The 22,636-nt window shown below is 48.2% G+C and overlaps 1 protein-coding gene across 1 annotated transcript; it reads left to right on the top strand.

Moving 5' to 3' along the window:
- The first annotated feature begins 2,842 nt into the window (after positions 1-2,842).
- Positions 2,843-7,623, top strand: LOC101597586 (mediator of RNA polymerase II transcription subunit 14-like). The gene has a single exon (XM_045139283.1). The coding sequence runs from the start codon at positions 2,843-2,845 to the stop codon at positions 7,061-7,063; it is 4,221 nt and encodes a 1,406-aa protein (XP_044995218.1). The 3' UTR covers positions 7,064-7,623.
- Positions 7,624-22,636: the final 15,013 nt, after the last annotated feature.

Below are 22,636 nucleotides of genomic sequence, written 5' to 3'. Positions count from 1 at the left end.
TATGCTGTGATGGCATTTTATTGCACTGTGGATCATGGAGGTGAGTGGGTGACTGGGTGGGGGGACAGCTAGTTGGAGGGCTTGCTCTGTGTCCCAACCGAAGACCCCTGCTCCTTCACTGCCCACTTCAAGTGGTGGTGTTCAGATGGTGAATTCTTTTTTTTTTTTTTTTAATTTTTTATTTATTTATTTGAGAGCGACAGACACAGAGAGAAAGACAGATAGAGGAAGAGAGAGAGAATGGGCGCGCCAGGGCTTCCAGCCACTGCAAACGAACTCCAGACGCGTGCGCCCCCTTGTGCATCTGGCTAACGTGGGACCTGGGGAACAGAGCCTCGAACCGGGGTCCTTAGGCTTCACAGGCAAGCGCTTAACCGCTAAGCCATCTCTCCAGCCCTAGATGGTGAATTCTTGCGGTGAATCCAGAACTTCTGTAATCCCACCATGCTGGAGGGAGATGGGAGGCAGACACCAGACATTTCTCAGAAGCTCACAGACCCATTAGCCTAGCGAGTGAAAAACCGTGGGGTGGGAAGGGCAAAAAGGTCACCTCAAAATTGGAAACTGGAGCCAGACTTGGTACCCATCCCTTTATTCCCAGCAGAGGTAGGACTGCTGTGAGTTGGAGGCCACCCTGAGACTACATAGTGAATTCCAGGGCAGCCTGGGCTACAGGGAGATCATACCACGAAAAACAAAAACATAAAAAACGGAAGAGAGAGAATGGGCGCCCCAGGGCCTCCAGCCTCTGCAAACGAACTTTAGATGCATTTATAAGTTCTGAATGGGAGCTGAGCTCAGCAGCAACAATGTCATTGATAAAAAATTTATATTTTAGGGCTGGAGAGATGGCTTACCGGTTAAGCACTTGCTTGTGAAGCCTAAGGACCCCGGTTCGAGGCTAGGTTCCCTAGGTCCCACGTTAGCCAGATGCACAAGGGGGCGCATGCGTCTGGAGTTCGTTTGTAGTGGCTGGAAGCCTTGGCTCGCCCATTCTCTCTCTCTCCCTCTATCTGTCTTTCTCTCTGTGCCTGTCACTCTCAAATAAATAAATAAAAATAAAGAACAAAAATTTATATTTTATTTTTACTTATTTGAGAGAAAGACTGAGAGAAAAAATGGGTGCCCCAGGGCCTCCAGACACTGCAAATGAACTCCAGATGCATGCACCACCATGATCAGGCTTATGTGCGTCCTGGGAGGAATCAAACTTTGAGGTCTTGCAGACAAGTATCATCTCTCCAGCCCTGCCAGGGATTAAAAAAAAAAAAAAATTGGGGTGGGGGGGAAGAGCAGATAGAATGGACATACCGTGGCCTCCTGCCACTGCAAAACAACTTCAGACATATGTCACATGTGTCACCCTGTACATGGGTCCTGGGAAATTGAACCTGGGTCCTTCGGGTTCACATGCAAGTGCCTTAACTGCTAAGCCATCTCTCTAAGCACACTCTATGCAGGACTCGTGTGTGTGTGTGTGTGTGTGTGTGTGTGTGTGTGTGTAGGGGGGGTGTTAGGTAGGATCTCATTCTAGGTCAGGCTGACCTGAAATTCACTCTGTAGTCTCAGGCTGGCATTGAACTATAGGCCATCCTCCTACCTCTGCCTCCCGAGTGCTGGGATTAAAGGCGTGGGCCACTATGACCGGGTCTTCACAGCATCTTTTCTAAGAGCTCGCGCTGGGTCACTAAGGGGGTGAGGCTCGAGGTTATTCTGCACAGGAACTCAGCGGACCTTGTACAAGGATGGTCAGGTTTCCTCCAACATGGATCCGACCTGCCCCTTCCACGCTTGCTTCCCAGCGGCCGATCACCCCCACACCCCGCCCCGCCCCCTTCACCTTCGCCTCCCAACGAAGGGCACTGATTGGCTGGTGAGCGTCTACTAGTCCCGCCCCCGGGAGTAGCCCCGCCCACACCACGTTCAGCTCCCAGCAGCCGTCATTGGTGGATGCCGAACGTCTGTCGGCCCCGCCCCCAATCCGCCCCGCCCCGGTCTACGTCCGCCTTCCGGGCAGGCTGAGCTTCTGACGGCTCCACCCCGCTACGTCAACGACGCACCGCCCCCTTAGAGGCTCGACTCCCAGCGGCACGCACGGATTGGCTGGTGAGCGTCTATATGTCCCGCCCCTGCTATTGGCCACGCCCATCCTTAGTCCCCGCCCTCCCCGTGCCCGCCCCTCCACGCTCGCCTGGAAGGGGCGCGTACCGACGTCTGCAGGCTCCGCCCCTCGCCCTTTAGCTCCGCCCCCGCCCCTTCACGCTAGAGTCTCAGGGGCGCAGCCGGCGTCGGCTGACGTCGTTAGGCCCCCGCCTCCCGCGGTCGCCCACGCCCCCGTGAGCGCGCGCAGCTTCCACTAACGCCCATAGATCCCGCCCCCTCGCCCCTTGACCCCGCCCCTCACGCTCGCCTCTCAGGGGCGCGCCCGGCGTCTGCTGACGTCCGTAGGCCCCGCCTCCCGCCGTCGCCCACGCCCCCGCGAGCGCGCGCAGCTTCCCTGACGTCATCAGGACCCGCCCCTCGCTCTCTAGCCCCGCCCCCGCTGGCCCGCGCAGGGGCGTGCCCGACGCCGGCTGACGTCTGCAGGCCCCGCCCACGCCGTCGCCCACGCCGCGCACCCACGCCGGCCCCCACAGCGGCCTGCCCGACCGGCGGGCGGTCCCTGCGCGCCCATGGGGGCGGTCCTCGGCTCGGCGCCGCTCCGCGCTTCCTGTTCAGCGGCGGCCTGGCGCTCGGCGGCTGCCCGTGTGCCCGCGCCCCGCTCGGCGCGCTGAGCGCCTTTCCCCGGGACGCCGCGGGCCCTCAGCTCGGGTCGTTGCGTCCGGGCGGCTGCTGCGCCAACATGGCTCCGGTGCAGCTGGAGAGCCACCAGCTCGTCGCTCCCGGAAGCGGCGGCCCCACGGCGGCGGCGGCAGCAGCAGCAGCAGCAGCAGCTTCTGCAGCAGCAGCAGCGGCGGCGGCGGGCCCCGGCTACCGACTGAGCACCCTGGTCGAATTCCTCCTGCACCGGGCCTACTCGGAACTCATGGTCCTGACCGACCTACTGCCCAGGAAATCCGACGTGGAGCGGAAGATCGAGATCGTGCAGTTCGCCAGCCGCACGCGCCAGCTCTTCGTCCGCTTGCTGGCTCTGGTCAAGTGGGCCAACGACGCGGGCAGGGTGGAGAAGTGTGCCATGGTGTCGGGCTTCCTGGACCAGCAGGCCGTCTTGTTCGTGGACACCGCTGACCGCCTGGCCTCCCTGGCCAGGGATGCTCTGGTCCACGCGCGCCTGCCCAGCTTTGCCATCCCCTACGCCATCGATGTGCTGACGACCGGCTCTTACCCACGGCTCCCCACCTGCATCAGGGATAAGATTATCCCTCCCGATCCCATCACCAAGGTCGAGAAGCAGGCCACGCTCCACCAGCTCAATCAGATCCTGAGGCACAGGCTGGTGACCACCGAACTTCCTCCCCAGCTAGCGAACCTCACCGTGGCGAACGGCCGGGTGAAGTTTCGCGTGGAAGGAGAGTTCGAAGCCACGCTGACGGTGATGGGGGATGACCCCGAGGTTCCCTGGCGCCTCCTCAAGCTGGAGATCCTGGTGGAGGACGAGGAGACGGGAGACGGGCGAGCTCTGGTTCACAGCATGCAGATCAACTTTATCCACCAGCTGGTGCAGTCGAGGCTCTTCGCCGATGAGAAACCCCTTCGGGACATGTACCACTGCCTGCATTCCTTCTGCCTGGCGCTGCAGTTGGAAGTGATACATTCTCAGACACTGTCGTTAATCCGGGAGAGGTGGGGAGACCTTGTGCAGGTGGAGAGGTACCACGCGGGGAAGTGCCTCACCCTGTCGATGTGGAACCAACAGGTTCTGGGGAGAAAGACAGGCACAGCCCCTGTCCACAAAGTTACCATTAAGATCGACGAGGACGATGTCTCGAAGCCTCTGCAGATTTCCCACGACCCGCCTTTGCCAACCTCTGAGTCCAAGTTAGCAGAAAGAGCCATGAAGATCGACCACCTGTCGGTGGAAAAGCTCCTGATCGACAGCGTCCACGCGAGAGCGCACCAGAAGGTCCAGCAGCTGAAGGCCACGCTTAGAAGCTTCAACCCCAACGAGAACTCCTCCGTAGAGACGGCACTCCCGGCCCTCGTGGTTCCCATCCTGGAGCCCTGCTGTAGTTCCGAGTGCCTGCACGTCTTTGTAGACCTGCACTCGGGAATGTTCCAGTTGACGCTTTACGGACTTGACCAGGCCACCCTAGATGACATGGAAAAGTCTGTGAATGAAGACATGAAACGGATCCTCCCTTGGATCCAGCAGCTTAAATTTTGGCTGGGACAGCAGCGTTGCAAACAGTCTGTCAAGCACCTGCCGGCGGTAAGCAGCGAAACGTTGCAGCTTTCCAATGACTCCACGCATCCTGTCGGGAACCTCTCCAAAAATAAGCTCTTCATAAAACTTACCCGGCTTCCCCAGTACTACGTTGTGGTGGAGATGCTGGAGGTTCCCGATCAACCGACCCAGCTCTTGTACAAGTACTATCTGCTGTCTGTGAACACTCCAGATCGCGACGATGGCCCGGTCACGGCCTTGCTGCTGCAGCAATTCAAGGACAACATCCACGACTTGGCTTCCTGTACAAAAGCTGGCAAACAGGCCAGAGCCGGTTGGAAGAAGCACAAGTTGAATGATGACCCGTGCCCAGTGGCATCCAAGAAAGCCAGACGATCAGGAGAAACGTGTGCCTTCAATAAAGTCCTAGCTCACATTGTGGCTATGTGCGACACCAACATGCCCTTTGTAGCGCTCCGGATGGAGCTGTCCAACCTGGAGATTCCACATCAGGGGGTGCAGGTGGAAGGCGACGGCTTCAGCCATGCAATTCACTTATTAAAGATCCCGCCCTGTAAGGGCGTCAGTGAAGAAACCCGAAAGGCTCTGGACCGGTCTCTTCTCGACTGCGCTTTCCGATTACAAGGGAGAAATAACCGCACATGGGTGGCAGAGTTGGTGTTTGCAAATTGTCCTCTCCATGGCTCTTCTTCTAGGGAGCAAGGACCATCCCGACACGTGTACCTGACCTACGAGAACCTGCTGTCTGAACCTGTCGGTGGCAGAAAGGTGGTTGAAATGTTCCTTAATGACTGGAACAGCATTGCACGGTTATATGAATGTGTGCTGGAATTTTCACGCTCTCTGCCAGACATGCCTGCTCACCTGAACGTCTTCTCGGAAGTGCGCGTTTATAATTATCGGAAGCTCATCTTGTGTTACGGAGCCACCAAGGGGAGCTCGGTTAGTATCCAGTGGAATCCCGCTCACCAGAAATTTCACATTTCCTTGGGAACTGTTGGCCCAAACTCAGGTTGCAGTAACTGTCACAACACCATCCTCCATCAGCTTCAAGAAATGTTCAACAAAACACCGAATGTGGTTCAGCTGTTGCAGGTGCTGTTTGATACTCAAGCACCGTTGAATGCCATCAACAAACTCCCCACGGTGCCCATGTTAGGCTTAACCCAGAGGACCAACACTGCCTACCAGTGCTTCTCCATCCTGCCACAGTCGTCCACCCACATCAGGCTGGCCTTCAGGAACATGTACTGCATTGACATACACTGCCGCAGCCGGGGCGTCGTGGCAATACGGGACGGCGCGTACAGCCTCTTCGACAACAGCAAGTTGGTCGAGGGTTTCTATCCTGCGCCGGGATTAAAGACATTCCTTAACATGTTTGTTGATGGCAATCAGGACGCTCGCAGAAGGTCTGTAACTGAGGATGACCACCCCCCTTCCCCTATCGGGGGTGACGTGATGGACTCTCTGATATCACAGCTCCAGCCTCCGCTCCAGCAGCAGCCGTTTCCAAAGCAGCCGGGCACGCCGGGCGCTCACCCTCTCACGTCACCCCCCGCATCCTACCACAGCACAGTCAGTGCGTCCCCGTCTATGATGCACACGCAGTCTCCAGGAACTCTCGACCCCAGCTCCCCGTACGCCATGGTGTCACCAAGTGGGCGAGCGGGAAACTGGCCAGGATCCCCTCAAGTGTCCGGACCCTCACCGGCCGCCCGCTTGCCTGGCATGTCCCCAGCCAACCCGTCTGTGCATTCTCCGATTCCAGATGCCTCTCCTTCCCCTCGTGCCGGGGCAAGCTCCCAAGCGACGCCAGCGAGCATGCCCCCGCCACGGAAACTACCTCAGCGCCCCTGGGCCGCGTCTATACCCACCGTCCTCACGCACAGTGCCTTGAACGTCCTGCTGCTGCCCTCTCCGACGCCCGGCCTCGTGCCCGGCCTGGCAGGTAGTTACCTCTGTTCCCCGCTGGAGAGATTCCTCGGGTCGGTGATCATGAGGCGACACCTTCAGAGGATCATTCAACAAGAAACGCTGCAACTGATAAACTCTAACGAACCCGGAGTCATCATGTTTAAGACGGATGCCCTGAAATGCAGAGTAGCCCTGAGTCCCCAAACCAACCAGACCCTGCAGCTGAAAGTGACACCTGAAAACGCAGGACAGTGGAAGCGTGACGAACTCCAGGTTCTGGAGAAATTCTTCGAGACGCGAGTCGCAGGACCACCGTTTAAAGCCAACACCCTGATAGCCTTCACCAAGCTGCTGGGAGCGCCTACGCACATCCTCAGGGACTGTGCGCACATCATGAAGCTCGAGCTGTTTCCCGACCAGGCGACGCAGCTGAAATGGAACGTTCAGTTTTGCCTGACCATCCCTCCCAGCGCACCGCCGATCGCGCCCCCGGGGACGCCGGCGGTAGTGCTGAAGTCCAAAATGTTGTTTTTTCTTCAGCTGACTCAGAAAGCCTCAGTCCCTCCCCAAGAACCGGTGAGCATCATCGTCCCGATCATCTACGACATGGCTTCGGGCACCACGCAGCAGGCAGACATTCCCAGACAGCAGAACCCCGCCCTTGCCGCACCCGCGATGGTCAGCAACATCCTGAAGAGGTTTGCAGAGATGAATCCACCTCGGCAAGGTAAATGCACAATATTTGCAGCTGTTCGTGATCTAATGGCTAACCTTACACTGCCTCCTGGTGGTCGTCCATAGACACAACTGTGTGCTTAAAGGAGGAAGGCTGACATGTGAGACAACCAAAAAAAAAAAAAAAAAAATCTGAATTCAGCCTTGTGTATTTTTAGTTTTTTTTTTTTTTAAGGACTTCTATTTTATTTTTAACTAAATATTCTAAGCTGGCAAAATTTTTTTCAGGGTGCACTTCTTTCATCAAAAGACCATAAGCCTTTTGTACAGTGGACTTTGTATAGTGTGTTGAAGTGGGACACGTTTCACATTAATTAGGCAAGACAACCTGTGTCCGCTTGCCAGTAACAGGCTTAATATTGTTTTATACTTTAAAATAATGAACATGCCAAACTTGTTAATTTAATGGTTTTCCTATGATTTGGGTGTGATAGTCCTGTTTCTGAATCCTTTTTGTCTTTTTTACGGCAGGTCTGTTATTTTTGAATACTGTAAAACTGTGACAAACTTTATATGGAAGCTGTATTTTAATATGACCATTTTGAATCCTTATATGAAAATGTTTTGGGTGTTAATAAGCATATCCCAAAGAAGCAATATTTAATAAAACTAGGATATTAAAGTGACACTTGTGTGTATAAGCTCTCTAGATTTCTTTAGGTCTCCCCTCCATCTTTAACTTGGAAGTTCCAGTCATTTTTTTCTAGTCATGCATGTCTGAAATTTGATCCCAAAACATTTGAGTTTCAAATTTTCTTTTTTTAAGATATATTTATTTATTTATTAGGGATGGAGATGGAGAGAGAGGTAAAGAGTGAATGAGAATGGGCACACCAGGGCCTCAAGCCACTGCAAATGAACTCCAGACGCATGTGCCACCATGTGTATCTGGCTGACGTGGGACCTGGAGAATCGAACCTGGGTCCATAAGTTTCACAGGCAAGCGTCTTATCTGCTAAGCCATATCTCTAGCCCTCAAAATTTATTTTCTTTAGACATTCCTAACTTGACTGGTGATAACATTTACCACCTCAGTTGTTTTTCAGTATAGGATTTGGATAAAATGATTAAAAAAAAAAGAAATAGTTTTTTTTTTTTTAATTTACCCTCATTTATTTGCAAGTAGAGACATAGAGAGATGACAGCCAGAGAATGGGCACACCAGGGCCTTCTGCCCATGCAAATGGACTCCAGATGCATGTGCCATTTTGTGTGTCTGGCTTTATGAGGGTACTGGGGAATTGAACTCGGGATAATAGGGTATGCAGGCAAAGGCCTTACATTGAACCATCTCTTCAGCCCAGAGAGAGAATGAATGGGTGCACCAGGGCCTCTCGTCACTGCAAAGGAATTCCAGATGCATGCACCAACTTGTGCATCTGACTTTTCATGGTGACTGGGAAACTGGACCTGGGTTTCTCCAGTCCAGAGCTTAGATTTATTTATTTATTTTATCTTTATTTTATTTTATTTTTTTTTTTGAGGTAGGGTCTCACTGTAGCCCAGGCTGACTTAGAATTCACTATGTAGTCTCAGGGTGACCTCGAATTTATGGCTAGATTTTTTTTTAATTTATTTTATTATTATTTTTAGTTTTTTTGAGATAAGGTCTCACTCTAGCCCAGGCTAACCTGGAATTCACTATGTAGTCTCACATTAATCCTCCTACCTCTGCTTCCTGATTGCTGGAATTAAGATTAAAAATGTGTGTCACCATGCCTAACAATTTTTTTTTTTTTTTTTTTAAGGTAGGGTCTCATTCTAGGTCCAGGCTGACCTGGTTTATTTATTTATTTGAGACAGTGAAAGATAAAGAGGCACAGAGAGAGAGAGGGAGGGGGAATGGGAACACCAGGGCTTCCAGCCACTGCAGACAGACTCCAGATGCATGAGCCGCCTTGTGCATCTGGCTTTTGTGTGTACTGGGGAATCAAACCTGGATCCTTAGACTTCACAGGCAAGCGCCTTAACCACTAAGCCATCACTCAAACCCCAGAACTTAGTGGTGTGTGTGTGTTTTTTTTTTTTAACTTTTCTTTTTTTTTTTGTGGTAAGGGTCTCACTGTGGTCCAGGCTGACCTGGAATGCACTATGTAGTCTCAGTCTGGCCTCAAATTTACAGTGGTCCTCCTACCTCTGCCTCCCGAGTGCTGGGATTAAAGGTGTGCACCACCAAGCCTGGCTGCAAAACTTAGTTTTTCTTTTTATTTTTTGAGATAAGGTTTCATTGTAACCCAGGCTGATGACCTGGAAGTCACTATGTAATCTCAGAGTGGCCTCAAACTCATCAAGCCTCCTGAGTGCTGGGATTAAAGACATGCGCCAGCGAGCCTGGCAAACTTAGTTTTTTGAGAAGAAAAAGTTAGTGATTTGTAACAGATCAAGGTTCCCAAATAATGCAGTTACCCTCATCTTTTGAGGATATGGGAACCTTTCTGCTAGGAAAATGTCACTTACTGGTTACTTCTTCACACAGCATCACATAGAAAGCAAAGAACTTTAATGCTCTGCCTTGCATGAAGTTTCTGTGACATTATATTATTTAACCTATTACCTTCCCCAGCAAAATTGGGGTTTTTCTAAACCCAGTTTCATTCATTGTCAGTAAAATGATTGGATGTTTTGTTAAAAAAAAAAGAGAAAGAAAGAAAAACAAAAACAAAAACACAAAAACAACTCTCACCTCAAAGGGAGTAAGTTTATTTTGTAACCAAATGTGAGTGACCATGGCCCAGAACACAGGAACATAGGTTGTTCTGAAATGACATGTTCCAATGTGGGGATATTTTAAAATTTATTTGCAACGGGCGAGAATGAGAGAAGGAATGGGCACACTAGGGCCTCCTGGCAAAACAAACAAACTCCAGATGAATGTGCCACTTTGTGCATATTGAGGATGCAAAACAAACCAGGGCTGCCAGGCTTAGTAAGAAAGCATGCACCTTTTTTTTGTTTGTTTGTTTTGTTTTGTTTGTTTTGTGTTTGAGGTAGGGTCTTGGTCCAACCCAGGCTGACCTAGAATTCACTCTGTAGTCTCAGGTTGTCCTCAAACTCATGGTGATCCTCCTATCTCTTCCTGTCTTTGAGCCACCACACCTGGCTCAAAGAACCTTTAAGTATAAAATATTTTTATTTCTTTATTTATTTGAGAGATGAAGAAAGAAAGAGGCATCTACTGCAAACAGACACATGCATCACCTTGAGCATCTGGCTTACGAGGGTCCTGGGGAGTTGAACCTGGGTCCTTAGGCTTTGCAGGCAAACACCTTAACTGCTAAGCCATCTCTCCAGACTGAACTTTTTTTTTTCTTTAATATTTCTAAATTTATTTATTTGCATGCAGAGGGAGTTCGAGAAGAGACAGAAAATGGGCCTCCAGCTGCTACAAATGAACTCCAGATGTGTGAGTCACTGTGTGTTTGGTGTTATGTGGCTATTGGGGAGTTGAGCCCAGGTCATTAGGCTTTGCAGGCAAGCACCTTAACTGCCGAGTCATCTCTCAGGTCCATGGAAGTGGTTTTGATGCAGAATTTTGGATCCAAGGAAGGATTAAATTCCACAAAGGGGCTGAAGAGATGGCTTAGTAAGCCAGATGTACAAGGCGGCACATGTATGTGGAGTTTGTTTGCAGTGGCTAGAGGCTCTGGTGTGCTTATTATTTATTTTTCTTTCTCTATTCCTGCCTCTTTCTCTCTCAAATAAATAAATTAAATTTAAAAAAAAATCCACAAAAAGGGCTGGAGAGATGGCTTAGCGGTTAAGTACTTGCCTGTGAAGCCTAAGGGCCTCAGTTCGAGGCTCGATTCCCCAGGACCCACGTTAGCCAGATGCACAAGGGGGCACATGCATCTGGAGTTCGTTTGCAGTGGCTGGAGGCCCTGGTGCGACCATCCTCTCTCTCTCTCTAACTGCCTCTTTCTCTCTCTGTCTGTCACTCTCAAATAAGTAAAAATAAACAACAACAACAAAAATTCCACAAAGATGCAGGAGATCCCACGTCTGTGGACCCCAACTGTTGGGTCCTTTGCCCAAGTTAGCAAAGAATTAAAAACATGGACTCAGAAAGGGAGAAATGATGAATTATAAGGTTTATTTTAGGCAGCGTTAGGATCCAGAGGGAAGGCTAATCAGGAAAGCCCAAGTCAAAGGATTGTTTTCCCCTAGTCCAGCTGGAAAGGGAGCGGGGAAGATGGAGAAGTCTCCTTCACAAAGGAAAAAGTCTGGTCAACACACAAACACTGCAGGAGAGCCCAAGCAAGCAGATCCCCTCGCATAGAAAGCCAAAGACTGTGCCTAAGGAGCCCGGTTCGAGGCTCTATTCCCCAGGGCCCACATTAGCCAGATGTACAAGGGGGTGCAGGTTTGTTTGCAGTGGCTAGAGGCCCTCCTGGCGTGCCCATTCTCTCTCTCTCTCTCTCTCTCTCTCTCTCTCTCTCTCTCTCTCACTGTTGCTCTCAAATAAATAAATAAATAAATAAATAAATAAAATAAACAAAACAAATCAAAAAAAAAAAAAAAAGAAAGAAAGAAAGCCAAAGACTGAGATAGCAAAGGACTGAGAAGTTTAAAGAGAGATCACAGCCGGGCGTGGTGGTGCACGGGAGCATTCGGGAGGCAGAGGTAGGAGGATCACTGTCAAGGCCAGCCTGAGACTCCATAGTGAATTCCAGGTCAACCTGGGCTAGAGTGAGATCCTACTTTGAAAAACAGCAACAACAACAACAACCAAAAAAAAAAAAAAAGAAAGAAAGAAAGAAAAAGAAAGAAAGAAAGAAAGAAAGAAAGAAAGAAAGAAAGAAAGAAAGAAAGAAAGAAAGAAAGAAGAGAGAGAGCGAGCACACATGTAGCAAAAGGAGGCACCCAGAAATAGGACAGGAAAGCTCATGGGCAGCTAGAAAGATGGCTCAGCGGTTAAAGCACTTGCCTGCGAAGCCAAAGGAGACAGGTTTGATTCCCCAGGACCCACATAAGCTAGATGCATCACATAGTGCGTGCGTATGGAATACATTTGTGGGGCTAGAGGCCCTGGCACGCCCATTCTTTATCTATCTGCTTCCTTCCCCCTCTCTCAAATAAAATAAAATATTTAAAAAGAAAGAAATCCCAGCCACTTTGGGAAGGGGAGAGACCAGTAGAGACTTAGACACATGTGTCCGGAGGGATCCAGAGGAAGAGGGAGCCAGGAGAACTTCACACACACGTGCTCCTTTGTTTTATTATAAGCCATGAGTCTCTCACTTAGTGGAATTCAAGAGGCTGACTCGGGAAGGGCCAGCCCACTGATGTGCAAAACCCCAGGAGCTTGCAGAAGCAGGAAGCACTGCTGAATTACTGCTTTCAACCATCTTTTGTTGTTGTTGTTGTTTTTCTTTTTTCATTTTTTGAGTTCAGGTCTCATTCTGGCCCAGGCTGACCTGGAATTGACTATGTAGTCTCAGGGTAGCCTCGAACTCATGGCGATCCACCTACCTCTGCCTCCCGAGTGCTGGTCTGAAAGGCGTGCGCCACCGCGCCTGTCACTTCCAGCCATCTTGAATGAGACTGGGTCAGACTATGGATTCTAGTCCTGCCGGGGCAGGCAAGGTGGACCTCTGTCCCTGGCTGACTGCCTACAAAAAGCTATCTTTCATGGAAGTTGTTAATTTAAAAAAATAATAATAAGATAAATAAAATAAAATAAAAAAGCTGTTTGTTCCTATTCTCCTTCACCTTCATATAGTTTCTTTTTCTTTTTTTTTTTTTGGTTTTTCGAGGTAGGGTCTCACTCTGGTCCACTGCGCCTGGTTTATGACTCTGTAACTACAAGAAACTTTATGAAAGCCAGGCGTGGTGGCGCACGCCTTTCAGCCCAGCACTCGGGAGGCAGAGGTAGGAGGATCGTCGTGAGCTCGAGGCCACCCTGAGACTCTGTAGTGAATTCCAGGTCAGCCTGGACCAGAGTGAGACCCTAGGGGGAAAAAAAAAATTCTTAGCCCTTTCTGAAGAGTTTGGGCTATGAAAAGTACTTCTAGCAAGTGAGAAAGTTTGAGCAGGAGTTAATAACTGTCTACTAAGTGGTGTACTTCCCAACACTGACAAAGAGAATGACTCTCATAAACAAGTAGCAAGTTCTTTTCTCTCTTTCTTTCTTTCTTTCTTTCTTCTTTTTTTTTTTTTTTTGGTTTTTCTGGGCAGGATCGTGCTGACCTAGATAGAATTCACTAAGGAGTCTCAGGGTGGCCTTGAACTCAACAAATTTACGGCAATCCTCCTATCTCAATCTCCTGAGAGCTGGAACTAAACGTGTGCCCCACCAAACCTGGCTAACAATTTCTTTTGTAAGTTACTTTCTCTGCTTGATTGAAAGAGAACTTAATCTGCCCGGTGTAGGCGTGGTGGCACACACCTTTAATTCCAGCACTAGGGAGGCAGAGGTAGGAGGGTCGCCTTGAGTTCAAGGCCACCCTGAAACTCCTTAGCGAATTCCAGGTCAGCCTGGGCTAGAGTGAGACCCTACCTCAAAACCACCCCCCAAAAAGAAAGAAAGAAAGAAAGAAAGGAAGGAAGGAAGGAAGGAAGGAAAGAAAGAAAAGAAAGAAAGAACTTAATCTAATTATCAGTGAATTTATTATTGAGATTAAAAAATCAAAACACTTTTAAGAGAGAGACAGAGCAAATAAATATGGGCGTGCCAGGGCCTCTAGCTGCTACAAACTCCAAATGCATGTGTCTGTCCATCTTGCTTTACATGGGTACTGGGGAATCGAACCCAGGTCATCAGGCTTTGCAGGCAAGAGCCTTAACTGCTGAGCAATCTCTCCAGCCCAGTGAGGTGTTTTGATATCAGATTACTGGTGATGAGAAAGTCAAACTACTGAGCTACCTACTCATGGTTTTACCTTGTTGTCACTTAAATCCTAGCCTAGGTGCCGCAGATGGACACCTACAAGCCAAAGCTATCACGATCGCAGATTTCTAGTTCCCACAGGGTGAGAAAATAAACTGCTGTTCTTTCCACTTACGTTTTAGCAAGTTCATTACCATCACTGGTCACCAGGGCCCTCGGGATTTGTTATGCAGATGTCTGTGTCACATAGGAAGATCCTTCAGAGCTCAGCTTATACACATATCTTGTCCCTGGCTATATCATCAAAGCCTAGTATGTCACCTGCAAGTGTGTGTTTGTGTGTGCGCACACTTGTCTCCTTTCCCTTCTCGTTCTCTCTCTCTCTCTGCTTTTCTTTTCTTTTTAAAAATTTTTTTGTTTATTTTTATTTATTTATTTGAGAGCGACAGAGAAAGAGGAAGATATATATAGAGAGAGACAGAATGGGTGCTCCAGGGCCTCCAGCCACTGCGAACGAACTCCAGATGCATGCGCCCCCTTGTGCATCTGGTTTACATGGGTCCTGGGGAATCAAGCCTTGAACCGGGGTCCTTAGGCCTCACAGGTAAGCGTTTAACTGCTAAGCCATCTCTCCAGCCCCCTTTTTTTTTTTCTTTTTTAATTGAGAGAGTTGGTGCACCAGGGCCTCCAGCCAGTCGAACTCCAGATGCAAGTGCCACCTTGGGTGCGTGTACCACCCTGTGCGTCTGGCTTACGTGGGACCTGGAGAGTCGAACATTGGTCCTTAGGCTTTGCAGGCAAGTGCCTTAACCACTAAGCCATCTCTCTGCTTTTTTTTTTTTTTTTTTTTTTTGAGGTAGGGTCTTGCTATATATAGCCCAGGCTGACCTGGAATTCACTATGTAGTCTCAGGGTGGCCTTGAACTCATGGCACTCAGGAGGCAGAGGTAGGAGGATCACCCCAAGTTTGAGGCCACCCTGAGACTACATAGTGAATTTCAGGTCAGTCTGAGCTAGAACGAATCCCTACCTCTAAAAACAAACAAACAACAACAACAACAAAGATAGTTTATTCTGTAGCCAAATATGACCGACCGTGGCCTGGGGAATACAGATTTAGGTTACCTCAAATAAGGAGAGACTTTTTAAGTTTAGGTTTGCTTTGGCTTGGAAAAGTCATTTAAGGGCTGGAGAGATGGCTTAGTGGTTTAAGCGCTTGCCTGAAAAGCTAATGGTTCCAGGTTCAGTTCCCCACTACCCATGTAAAGCCAGATGCACAAAGTGGCACATACGTCTGGAGTTTGTGATGGCTACAGGCCCTGGCCCGCCCATATTTTCGATCTCTCTCTGTCTCTCAAACAAATAAATAAAATATTAGCAGGGCATGGTGCTGCACACCTTTAATCCCAGCGCTTGGGATGCAGAGGTAGGAGGAAAACAAACAAATATACGTAAATGAATTTGTTTTTGTTTTTGTTTTTGGAGGTTAGGGTCTCACTCTAGCTCAGGCTGACCTGGAATTCACTAAGTAGCCTCAGAGTGGCCTCGAACTCACAACGATTCTGCTACCTCTGCCTCCCGAGTGCTGGGATTAAAGGCGTGCCAAGCTAAATAAAAAATTTTTTTTAAAAAAAGAAAAATTATTTAACCTTGTGGAGCTTTGGTTTCTGATTCTGTTGAATGGTTGATGAGAGACCTAAGACAACATGGAAGACAGGCTGGAGAGATGGCTCAGCAGTTAAGGCGTTTGCCAAGAAGTCAGAAGGACCAAGCGTCAATTCCCTACTAATGGCTTAAAGCCAGATGCATCAGGTGATGCATGTGGCTGGAGTTTGTTTGCAATGACTAGAGGCCCTGGAGCACCCATTCTCTCTCCCTCCCTCCCTCTTTCCCTCCCTCCCTCTCTCTTTCCCTCTCTCTCTCTCTTAAATAAATAAATAAAATATTTTAAAACAAAAACAGCTGGACATGGTGGCACATGCCTTTAATCCCAGTACTGAGGAGGCAGAGGCAAGAGGGTCTCTATGAGTTCAGGACCAGCCTGAGAGTACATAGTGAATTCCAGGTGAGCCTGGGCTAGAGTGAGATCCTGCCTCGAGAAACCAAACCAAACAATGATAGAAGTCACCTTAGAATGTTCTTGGAATACACTAAATGCTATTCAAGTGTCTGAATCTATATACGGGCTGGTTTCAGAAGGCAGGCGCTGGTCTGTCCAGAGTGCAGTTTGCGTTCACGCCACAAGAGGGAGTGTACGAGATTGAATCTTTGCATAGGGTCATAGGGTAGCCATCAGCCCCTCCTTAGCAAGCAAGCATTTCTTAAAACTTTTTTTTTAATTTATTTACTTAATTTATTTGAGAGAGAGAGGAAGAGGAAGACCTTCAGCCACTGCAAACGAACTCCAGTTACTTTGTGCCCCCTAGTGCATCTGACTCACACGGGTCGTGGGGAATCGAACCTGGGTCCTATGGCTTTGCAGGCAAGTGCCTTAACCTCTAAGCTATCCTTCCTGCCGGTTAGCAAGCTTTTGAAATGAATAAACAGGAGCTATTCTTCCAAAAGTAGGAAGGCACACCGACTTACTTTATATATTCTAAGACTCAGTTCTGTGGAAATGTATTTAAAAGATGAAGGAAGAAATATTTTTTTTTAAAGTTATTTATTTATTTATTTGAGAGCGACAGACACAGAGAGAAAGACAGATAGAGGGAGAGAGAGAGAATGGGCGCGCCAGGGCTTCCAGCCTCTGCAAACGAACTCCAGACGCGTGCGCCCCCTTGTGCATCTGGCTAACGTGGGACCTGGGGAACCGAGCCTCGAACCAGGGTCCTTAGGCTTCACAGGCAAGCGCTTAACCGCTAAGCCATCTCTCCAGCCCGGAAGAAATATTTTTGGGGGGAAGGGGATATGATGGAGAGTGTAGTTTCAAAGGGGAAAGTGGGGGGAGGAAGGGAATTATCATGGGATATTGTATACAATTATGGAAGTTGTCAATAAAACAAAATTCAAGAGCTGGAGGGTTGGCTTAGTGGTTAAGGCGTTTGCCTGCAAAGCCAAAGGACCCAGGTTCAATTCCTTAGAACCCATGTTAGATACACAAGGGGGCGCACGCGTCTGGAGTTTGTTTGCAGTGGCTGGAGGCCCTGGCACGCCCATTCTCTCTCTCTCCCCTTCTTTCTCTCTTGTCAAATAAATAAATAAAAATAAAATATTTTTTTTAATTCAAAAAAGAGAACTGTTTGGCATGTACATTACATTTAATTGTTGACCGTCCCACCATGCATCACTCTCACATGATAACTTTGAATGTAATTCTCTTAAGGAGCCCATGAAATAATTCTGATCCTCATTTTATGGATGAGTAAACCTGTCACTTAGAGAAATTCGATCATATACTTAGCAAATGGCAAAAACTGGATTTAAATGCAGGCTTGTTTGATTTTAAAACTAATTTTGGAGCCAGGCATGGAAGTACATGCCTTTAATCCCAGCACTTGGGAGGAAGAGGAAAGAGGATTACTGAGAGTTCAAAGCCACCCTGAGACTACATAGTGAATTCCAGGTCAGCCTGAGCTACAGTGAGACCTTACCTTGCAAAACCAAAAATAAACAAATAAAATAATAATAATAAAATCAAAAAATTGGGAGCTGGAGAGATGACTCAGCGGCTAGGCACTTGCCAGCAAAGTCTAAGAACCCGGGTTTGATTCCCCAGTACCCATGCAAAACCAGATGCACAAGGTGGCATACGTGTCTGGAGTTTATTTGCAGGGGCAAGAGGCCCTGATGTGCGCATTCTCTTTTTCAAAAAAATATTAAAATATTAAAAAATAAAACTAGGGTTGGAGAAAGCCGGGCGTGGTGGCGCACGCCTTTAATCCCAGCACTAGGGAGGCAGAGGTAGGAGGATCGCTGTGAGTTCAAGGCCACCCTGAGATGACATAGTGAATTCCAGGTCAGCCTGAGCCAGAGTGAGACCCTACCTCGAAAAACCAAAAAAAAAAAAACAAACTAGGGTTGGAGAGATGGCTTAGCTGTTAAGGTGCTTGCCTGTGAAGCCTAAGGACCAGGTTCGGTTCCCCAGTATCCACGTAAGCCGGATGCACAAGGGGGCGCACATGTCTGGAGTTTGTTTGCAGTAGCTGGATGCCCTGGTGTGCCCATTCTCTCTCCCTGTCTGCCTTTTACTTTATCTCTCTCTCAAATAAAATATTAAAAATATTAAAAGTAAAACTAATTATGTCTTTTATTTATTTATTTATTTGGTTTTTCGAGGTAGGGTCTCACTATGGCCCAGGCTGACCTGGAATTAACTCTGTTGTCTCAGGGTGGCCTTGAACTCATTGCAATCCTTGTACCTCTGCCTCCTGAGTGCTGGGATTAAAGGCATGCACCACCACACCCAGCTATCATATTTATTATTATTTTAACAATATTTTATTTTTAGCCAGATGCATAACGTGTCACATGTGCCTGGAGTTTGCTTGCAGTGGCCTTGGCGAGCCCATTCTCTCTCTCTCTCAAATAAACAAACAAACAAATAAAAACAAAATAATAAAAAATATATTTTATTTTGGCTGGAGAGATGGCTTTGTGGTTAAGGTGCTCGCCTGCAAAGCTAAAGGATCCAGGTTTGATTCCCCAAGACTCACATACAAAGTGACACATAGGCCTGGAGTTCGTTTGCAGTGGCTGGAGGTTCTGGTGTGCCCATTCTCTATCTCTCTTTGCCTGTCTCTGTCTCTCTTTGCCTCTTGGTCTCTCTGAAATAAATAAATGAAAATAAAAATATTTATTTTTTTTTTATAAGCACAGTCAAAGCAGCAGCTCTTTTATTTTTTTTTAATATTTGTTTTCAATTATTTATTTATTTATTTATTTGAGAGCAACAGACACAGAGAGAAAGACAGATAGAGGGAGAGAGAGAGAATGGGGGCGCCAGGGCTTCCAGCCTCTGCACACGAACTCCAGACGCGTGCACCCCCTTGTGCATCTGGCTAACGTGGGTCCTGGGGAACCGAGCCTCGAACCGGGGTCCTTAGGCTTCACAGGCAAACGCTTAACCGCTAAGCCATCTCTCCAGCCCTAAAAATATTTGTTTATGAGAAGAGAACTCCAAGGCTTCTTGCTACTGAAAACAAACTGCAGCCACAAGTGCTATTTTGTGCATCTGGCTTTACGTGAGTACTGGGGAATGAAGCCTGGGCGATCAGGCTTTGCAAGCAAGTGCCTTTATCCAGTGAGCCATCTCTCCGGCCCCTATTTAATTACTGTTTTTATGAGAGAGAGAATTGGCACGCTAGGGCTTCCAGCCAGTGCAAAGTTGAGCTCCAGATGTGTGTGCCACCTTTTGCACACGTGTGTGACCTTGTTCTTTTGTCACCTTGTGCATCTGGCTTATGTGGGATCTGGAGAGTCGAACACGGGTCCTTAGGCTTCACAGGCAAGTGCCTTAACCAGCAAGCCATCTCCCCAGCCCTGTTGTATTTATTTACTTATTTATTTATTCATCTTGGTTTTGTGAGGTAGGGTCTCACTCTAGACCAGGCTGACCTGGAATTCACTATGTGTCCTCGGGGTAGCCTCGAACTCACGGTGATCCTCCTACACCTCTGCCTCCCGAGTGCTGGGATTAAAAGCATGCGCAGCCACGCCCGGCTCTGTTGTATATATTTATTTATTTTGATTTTTCGAGGTAGGGTCTCACTCTGGCTCAGGCTGACCTGGAATTCACTATGGAGGCTCAGGGTGGCCTCGAACTCATAGCAATCCTCCTACCTCTGCCTCCTGAGTGCTGGGATTAAAAGCATGCGCCACCACGCCCGGCTCTGTTGTATTTATTTATTTATTTTGATTTTTCGAGGTAGGGTCTCACTCTGGCTCAGGCTGACCTGGAATTCACTATGGAGTCTCAGGGTGGCCTCGAACTCATGGCGATCCTCCTACCTCTGCCTCCCGAGTGCTGGGATGAAAGGCGTGCACCATCACGCCTGGCATCTGTTGTATTTATTTTTGAATAAAATTCCCTATTTAACCAAGGTGGCACATCAAGTGGTCTTGTCAGTACGTGATAACTTATGAAGCCAAGGGAAAGCTTTGAGCATAGGGCGGGATCACAAACGCAGAAGACCCTGAGCACACAGTTGTGCCTAGCTGCTGCTGTGTGTGCACACTGCAAGAGGTAGAAGTCCTTTAGCCATGTCCACCATGGGGGCCCACTTGCCCTCTCTGCTCTCTTCCTTCTCGACTCAAATGTCAGCCCCTGAGAGCGGTTGTCCCGGTTTAATCACTCTAAATAGCTTGCTCATCCAGTCACTTTCTATCCCATGAAAATGCAGGATTTTGGGTCCTGGGCGAGATTAAATTCCATAAAGATATAGGAGATCCCAGGTCTGTGCGCCCCAACTTTTGGGTCCTTATCCAAGTTAGCAAAGAATTGAAAACATGGTCTCCAAAACAAGGGCAAATTCTGAATTATACAGTTTATTTTAGGGAGCTTTAAGATGCCGAGGGCCGGGCAAGGTGGCACACACCTTTAATCCCAGCACTCGGGAGGCAGAGGTAGGAGGATCACCGTGAGTTCGAGGCCACCCTGAGACTCCATAGTGAATTCCAGTTCAGCCTGGGCTAGAGTGAAACCCTACCTCATAAAACCAAAAGAAAAAAAAAAAAAAAAAGCAGAGGGAGAGCTGGAGAGATGGCTTAGCGGTTAAGGTGCTTGCCTACAAAGCCGACAGACCCAGGTTCAGTGCCCCAAGACCCACGTAAGGCAGATGCACAAGGTGGCACATGCATCTGAAGTTTGTTTGCAACAGCTAGAGGCCCTGGGCTGCCCATCCTCTCTCTCTTTCTCCCTCTTTCTCTCTCAAATAAATAAAAATAAAGTATTTTTTTTAGGGCTGGAGGGATGGCTTAGCAGTTGAGTGTTTGCCTGCAAAGCCAACGGACCCAAGTTCGATTCCCCAGGACCCACTTCAGCCAGATACACAAGGTGGCACACGCGTCTGGACTTCATTTGCAGTGGCTGGAGCCATTCTCTCCCTCTTTCTCTGTCAAATAAATAAAATAAAATAAATTTAAATTAAATTAAATTTAAAAAGCCGGGTGTAGTGGTGCATGATTTTAATCCTAGCACTCGGGAGGCAGAGGTAGGAGGATCACTGTGTGTAAGAGGCCACCCTGAAGCCAGGCATGGTGGTGCACGCCTTTAATCCCAGCACTTGGGAGGCAGAGGTAGGAGGATTGCCATGAGTTCGAGGCCACCCTGAGACTCCATAGTGAATTCCAGGTCAGCCTGAGCTAGAGTGAGACCCTACCTCGAAAAACCAAAAAAAAAAAAAAAAGAGGCCACCCTGACAGTACAGAGTAAATTCTAAAAAACAAAAAACAAACAAACAAAAAAAAACAAGGGCTGCAAAGATGGCTTAGTGGTTAAGCACTTGCCTGTGAAACCTAAGGACCCCGGTTCGAGGCTTGATTCCCCAGAACCCACGTTAGCCAGATGCATAAAGGGGGTGCACACATCTGGTGTTTGTTTGCAGTGGGTGGAGGCCTTGACCCCATTCTCTCTCTCCCAGTCACTCTCAAATAAATAAACAAAAGAAATAAACAAAAAAAAATTTTTATTATTTTGAGAGAAAGAGAATTGGCATGCCAGGGCCTCAGCCACTGCAATTGAACTCCAGACACTTGTGCCACCTAGTGGTCATGTGCGACCTTGTGCTTGCCTTATGTTTGCATGACTGGCTTACGTAGGATCTGGAGAGTCAACCGTGGGTCATTAAGCTTCTCAGGCAAACGCCTTAACCACTAAGCCATCTCTCCAGCCCATGACTTTCGTTGACAATGGCATTTATCCAAAGGCACAGTACTCTGCCTCAGGATGGTATTGTCCCAATGCTCAGAAGAGGCTTGAGGGGGTCTCCCATGTTGCTTTGCTGGGGGAAGGCTGATCTGAAGTCCTTTGGAATCTTGAATAAACTCTAAAGTTTGGAAGTAACACCCCACGTAACTGGATGCTATCTAGTCATTGTGTTAAATTATGGAGTGGAAGTTCTCTACATCAGAGAGGTATAACCAACAGGGCTTAAAAAACATTTTTTTATTTTTATTTTTCATTTACTTAAGAGACAGAAAGAACGGATGGGTGCACCAGGGCCTCCAGCCACTGCAAATGAACTCCAGATACATGTGCCACCTTGGGCATCTGGCTTACGTGGGTCCTGGGGAATTGAACCTGGGTCCTTAGCATTCACATGCAAGCACTTAACCACTAAGCCATCTGGCCAACCCCTCACATTGGATAAAGCAGATTGAGAAGGATAATTATTAATTAATTTTTTTTTTTTTTTTTTTTGAGGTAGGGTTTCACTCTAGTCTAGACTGACCTGGAATTCACTATGTAGTCTCAGGGAGGCCTTGAACTCATGGTGATCCTCCAACTTCTGCCTCCCAAGTACTGGGATTAAAGGCATGTACCACCATGCCAGGATTAAATCACACACACGCATACGCACATGTACACGCGTGCGCGCGCACACACACACACACACACACACACACATATATTTTTTTTTTTTCCTTGAGGTAGGATCTCACTCTAGTCCAGGCTGACCTGAAATTCACTATGTAGTCTCAGCCTGGCCTTGAACTCACAGCATTCCTCCTACCTCTGCCTCTGAGTCCTGGGATTAAAAGTGTGCGCCACCATGCCCGGCTAAACTATTATATTTTTTTAAAATATGTTTTATTTATTTATTAGAAAGAAAGAAGCAGAGAGAGAATGAGTGCGCCAGGGCCTCCAGCCACAG

The sequence above is a fragment of the Jaculus jaculus genome, chromosome 21 (assembly GCF_020740685.1).
Source record: "Jaculus jaculus isolate mJacJac1 chromosome 21, mJacJac1.mat.Y.cur, whole genome shotgun sequence".
Taxonomy (NCBI): Eukaryota; Metazoa; Chordata; class Mammalia; order Rodentia; family Dipodidae; genus Jaculus; species Jaculus jaculus.
This window is presented reverse-complemented; position numbering and strand designations above follow the sequence as displayed.